The sequence below is a fragment of the Gastrolobium bilobum genome, unplaced genomic scaffold (genome assembly GCF_033153095.1).
Source record: "Gastrolobium bilobum isolate Gb01-03AN ecotype WA unplaced genomic scaffold, APGP_CSIRO_Gbil_v1 utg42409, whole genome shotgun sequence".
NCBI classification, from domain to species: domain Eukaryota; kingdom Viridiplantae; phylum Streptophyta; class Magnoliopsida; order Fabales; family Fabaceae; genus Gastrolobium; species Gastrolobium bilobum.
Genome location: NW_026899396.1, coordinates 8,395 through 14,609, shown reverse-complemented (window position 1 = coordinate 14,609; position 6,215 = coordinate 8,395). Strand labels below are relative to the sequence as shown.

The 6,215-nt window shown below is 28.3% G+C and overlaps 1 protein-coding gene across 1 annotated transcript; it reads right to left on the bottom strand.

The window, feature by feature from the left end:
- Positions 1 to 252: 252 nt before the first annotated feature.
- On the bottom strand, positions 253 to 5,137 carry LOC133290241 (probable transcription factor KAN4). Its single transcript, XM_061488309.1, has 5 exons — positions 5,014 to 5,137; positions 4,365 to 4,441; positions 2,417 to 2,526; positions 1,705 to 1,810; positions 253 to 474 (listed from the first exon to the last, which is right to left on the bottom strand). The coding sequence occupies exons 1-5, from the start codon at positions 5,135 to 5,137 to the stop codon at positions 253 to 255; spliced, it is 639 nt and encodes a 212-aa protein (XP_061344293.1).
- Between the last annotated feature and the right edge of the window lie 1,078 nt (positions 5,138 to 6,215).

Sequence of the window (6,215 nt, the reverse complement as noted above, 5' to 3'; positions counted from 1 at the left end):
ATTGATTTATTAATTGATTTTGTTGTGCTTAATGCCATAATTGATATTAATATACTGGATGCACACGAGATGTTACACCGGCTCCGCTAGCTTGGACCTCATCTGTGACTCGAGCCTAATAAGCTTAAAATAGAAGTATACTTGGACCTTTTCTTTAAAATAATATAAAATTTCATTAACTAATATAAATCTTTGCCTAAAAACCTGAAAGTATGTTAAGTACTGCGTGTAAGTTTACAGAATTATACATATTCAAATTGTTAGGTCTAAGTTTATGCTATTGCTCCCGTGAGAGTGTATAGAACTAGAATCAACGACATGATTGTCTGTTGTGTTTGGGGAAGACAAATGATTATGCATCATTGGCATTAGCGGAGTGCTAAAAGAGAATGAAAGATCTAGAAATTTCTTCGTCCTACTATTTTCTTCTTCATTTGACATATCACTAAGTAAGCATGCACTTGACTCGGGCTCCTGCAAGATAGCAGAAAAAGTATTATTTCTTTAGCATAAAAATGGAACTGTGCGGTTTACACAAATCAGAGTGCTTAATTAAAAAACAAAATCGCTTTATATAGATTTTCTAGTAAGAAATTTATCCATTAATTACATAGTACAAATTAAGGGGGCATTAATTAGTTACTTGTTAATTAAATATTTTCTTTTCATTAATTAATTTTAGACCGCATATATAATAGCTTCACTAAACTTGTACGCACAAACTTACTTTTTTAATTTAAGGTATAGCAACAAACTAAACTATAAATAAATACAAGTGTTTATACATACAACACAAGACATTTTACAATATATGTTTCATTTTAGTATTGTACGTACGGTGCTTATATGCATGTTTTGTGTTATATATGTCCAGAACTTTCATGTACATGTTTATATAAGAAATGTAAGTAAAACTTTTTATTAATACGTAAAGCTAGTAGACTACAAAATACAACAAATACATAATAAAAGCATAATATTTTCATTCAACTACAAGAAAAAAAAACTTGTGTAGCGACGGAATTTCAATATAATTTTCCTCGCAAAATTCATGGCTAATTTGATTTTCCTAACAAATTCCGTCGCAAACCTCGTTTGCGAGGGAATCTGCGACGAAAAATAGTTGCGATGATAAAATTACCAACAAAAATTCTAAAACAAGTTCGTTACTAAGTTTTTTCGAATAGTACGAAAGCTGCATGACTTTACCTACTTATATAATTATTATAGACAAGATTTCACTTAATAATAATATAAAAAAAAATATTAAAGAGTGTGTTGTTGGTGTTTATTTTATCTAAACATGCACAATGTACAATGTGGGTTTTCTAAATAAAGATTTGATGCTTTAAAACTTGAGAAGTTTGAACAGTTGCTAAAAGTAATTACTTATAGGGTTAAAAAATTGTCCGAATGTAATTTATGGCTTTTTTTTGTAAACGTAATTTATGCTCTTTTAATAATTTATAACTATGTATTAAGGGTAGTACTTAGTTATGTATTAAAGTTATATTTTTTTCACTTTTCACGTCAATAGACAATGTCTAATGAGAGAAAAAAGTATAACTTTAATGTTATAACTACATATTACCCTTAGTATATAGTTATAAATTACTAAAAAGATATAAGTTACATTATTTAAAAAGACAAATTATTTTCCCCAATAGAAAGAGATGTACTGTAGTATCTCAAATAGTATAGTACCTGATTTATATCATGATCTTCACTGGTTTGTGAAAGTCCTTTATTCTCTTCTATATTGACAATCCTCGATTCATATTTTGATGCTCTTAATTTAGTTCCACGTGATCTGAAAAGTATGAAAAAGGATGTGAAAAAAGTTAAATGATCACCATATAATAAAAAACAAATTAATTAATAAAGTAAGAATGTATCCAAAAAAAAAAGTAATAAAACTGAAATGGTATTCAATCAATAAAGTTAGGTTAACCTCAGTCCTTAGACTTGTTTTTTTTTTTTTTTTAGATTTTCAAATAATTTTATATGGTTTAAAATTATAATTGGACCTTTACAGTTTCAAATAAAAAATGAATGGAGTCCCTGAATCCAACTTGTTAATTATTAGAGTGTCATAATACCTAATTAAAAAAGTTTTTGAAATTATAGAAACTCAAATATATATAAGTCCTAATCGAACTATAAGAACTTATTTCAAATTTCTTAAAAAAGCATAAGAATCTGCATATGAATTTAACGATCTATCCATTATTAGTTGAGACCATAAAATTGATATTCAAAAAGCATATCATTAATTTGTATTGGCTGGACACTAGATAATTAAGCTGTTTTAAAACAATTAAATAGCACGATCATGTTAAAAAAAATTAACTCTTACATTTTATAATTGAGGGTCTATTTATAATTCATTTCTAATTGTTTAGAGATAAGTCATTACCTTTGGGGTGAACAAACGGAGCAGCTTGGAAGATCGTTACCATGTGCATTTCCTTCCAGCAAATGATACATTGGAGCGAGAATTGTATGGTCCTTTATATTTCTGTACATCTAACAGACCAAAATTTCTCTAAGATTATATACAAAATACTTCTAAGTAAATTAGTTTATTGATTTAATTTAAAAAGAAGAGTAATGTTCACAATTACACATATATAACTTGCCAGCCAATTATAATGGCTGATCTTTGAATTTTGTGGCCTCTTGATTTTTATCGGTCTTTTGCAAGCCAATTATGACAATCACATTGTGCAAATTGATACATTGGTACATCCGTTTTTAGTTTAATGTTGATGTGTAAAAGTCTTCTATATTGAAATCCAATTATGTGTTGCAATATCACCTTATTATCCTCCCCTTTTTCTTCTCTCATGACCTCTACTCAAATTCATATCATAAAATTACAACTCATATAGATAATAATATAGGGAAATCTTTTTCTTATATTGTTGAAAATGAGTTATCTTATGTTAGTGAAACAAAATTATAAGAGAGACCCACAAATGATTGGAGAGAAAAAAAATAGAGATGGGATCTACATTTGTTATGTGTTTGTAGGAAAATAAGCTATCTCATGTTGAATGAAATAAATATAACCCAATAATATAAAAGAGTTTACAATGAGACTGAACCAAACTAAATAGATTAAGAGTTAATGAATGATCATAGTTGGTTTCTGAATGTGAGATGGATATACAAAGGGATTTTGAATTAAAATTTATTAGTTCAAAGCAAATATCATTCTTTATGTGCCGTGTTATTTAACCATGTTCCTTTAGAAGGTTGTTCTTGATAATTTGGACCTTATTATATACAAAATTTTGTCTCGAGTGTATGGATTTATTAATTAAGATATAGAGATTGGAATTGTTATTACTAATACCAAGGCTGTTTACTTTATCACATATTATTACTATAAAGTTGTAGTATTAACAAAGAGTGTGTAACATGTATGTAATCTTGCAACCTAGAAAACTGAAGAGTGGTGTAGCTAGAAACGATTTTCAAGCCTGAAGAAAAAGAAAAAAAAAAAAGAAAGTAATTCCCTTTCTATAAAGCTTACATGGATGTGCACTTTTGGCATCTGAAAAAGTTAGCTACACAATGAAACAAATTTGCTTTCATAGATTCTGCTAAGGTAGAGTTAGAAATGGGGATGAAAGGAATTTCATTTCTTTCTAATTTACCCTTTCGTGAAGCATATGCACATGTACCTAACCTTTATAGTACATGGATTATATTATTATTTATTTATGTTGCGCATGCAAGAAAGACATTTTTAAAAAACTGCAAACTAAAGTAATGATCTTTTGTTTATTCTTTTGATGAGGAAGACGTATAACCTGCAATGTAATATAAATATAAATGTGATAATATTGATTATTTCTAAAATTCTTCACATAATGAAAAGGCCAGAATGTTATGTGTTTGTTAATTTGCTACCAAATAAAGTAACAGCATAAAGAAGTGAGGTTAATAATAGGATCAGATAGCTCTTAATGAACTTTTGTCATGAACTGAAAAGTAAAGGAATATAATCATCATCGAAATATATCAGGCTATTGTGGAGAGACAAATTTTGCTTTCCACAACTACAGTATTTTCTTTTTGTTTTGTTCGTTTCAGCAATAATTGTAGGTGCTGAAAAAATACCCTAGCTAGACCCTATTTTTTTTTATTTTTTTTTTGTCTCATGCTTTGATGGATTTATAGAGAGATAAGAGCTAAGAACTTTTTCATTTTAAGGGAGGAGAACTAATCTAGGTACAGGGCCAATATCTCAAATTAGGAAAAAATTTACTATTTGTAAATCTTGGATTTTACTTTTAAAAGAAAGTATATGAACAAGAAAAATTATGACTGGACCACATGGGTGAACTATATAATACCTGAAGATGGCTTTTAATGTGAGAGATCCTCAGTCCTTTCACTTCCATCATCTGCAAAATGCGCTTTGGAGTTGCCTCTGCAAAACCAGTTTGCTAAATTGTCAGAAGTAGTTGTTGAAGCATAGCAAACAATTCCTTCCCCTCTTGTTTTATATAACACTCACAAAAGAGGGGAAAGAGAATGAAACAACATAATTTTTTTTAAAAAAAATTTACTATCAGTTATTGGATTAATCGACCAATCCAATCGAAAAGCTCAAAATCACTGATTAAACTGCAACAACAGAATAACACAGTGAAGAATATAACTTTATAACCTGTATGTGTTGCTTTTCTTTAGCATAAATCTTCTGCAATATGTTATATTAAGTTGCTTCCCATATATGTCATAGATTTTTTTTTCTGTTTTTCTTGTCACAAAAAAAAAAAAAAAAAAAAAAAAAAAACGTCTCTTGGCCTGAGTAAGAAAGAGTATACAAGAGGAATTACAGGGGGAGAAAAAAAAAAAAAACTCTAAATGAAACTCACACACATGCAAGAAACTAGGTTAATTAACAAGCATGAAGGGAAAAAACAATTTTCTAGGAATAGACATGGACCTGAAGAGATAATTGGTAACCCTAGAACATGTACATGAAGGAAAACTTACTGTGTTTTCCACCTAGATTTTCCACAGCTTCAACAAAGTATTCATGGAGTTCAGGTGTCCAACGCAGGCGTGGATGTTCCGATTTGTGGTACTGCCTTACACCATTTTTCGTAGAATTCTTCATTTTTGTTCATATATGAGATATGCTAGCTGGAGATGCTAAAGAACCTTAAAGGAAGACCACAGATATAAATAAGACTGGTTTTGAGTCTAATACGAATGCAGCAGCAATCATAGAATGTTTTCTAAATTCTAAGGTCAATGACTGTTTTCAGAAAATTGATATTATTGTTAAAACTATACTTTTCACATATTCTAAATGTCTTATCTCTTTTTTTCAAAAAAAAAAAAAAAAAAAAAAGATTCTCTTTGTTTTTTGGGGTCCATTTAACATTCCATTTAATGTAGATTTTAATATCCAAATAAAGGAAATGTTGCTTTGAGAAACACTAGATTTCAACCTTTCTAAAAAAAGTTGATTATTAATTGCTTTCAAACGACTGTTCCTTTTCGCAAACATTTATATATTGTTTGCTAGTTGAATTTAAGTAAGAAGAAAAAAAAAATACACAAAAGAAGAAAATTAAGTAAATATCGTTTAAAAGTCTATAGATATTCAAATTAAGTATATTAATTATATCTCCAATTTTGACAATAAAGCAAATTGACCTCTTAAAATTAAATCTTGATGACATGGGTTTGATTTGTTCATTAATTATGTGTAATAAGTAAACTGAAAAAAATACAGAGATTCTTCAAATCACTGTATAGATGAAGTAGAAGATAAAAATGAATAAATAAGTACGTTCTTCTAATTTTATATTATAGGACTTGTTTTATTTCTTTAAATATTTTCATCGCATTGGCGCCCATGTCTCTGCAAGCGAATTGAATCAAAAAGATCACACAGAAAAATTCCAAAAAAGTAAATAAAGGAAATCACGATTTATTGATTAAAAAATTAGAGTTGAAATGACAAAATCTCAACTTGTCCATGTTAATAAATTTTTTAACCAAGATATTTTGATTTGTATTATTGTGAAACTATCATCTCAAGCATTATTGAGATGAAAAAAATTCTCTCAATTATTATATTATTCAAAATTTAAATTTCACATAACACCCAACTGTTGTTAGTCTTCCTGTAAATAATTGATGTGCTTATTGAAAAAGAATTGAGATAGCAATAACTGTACTTTAAA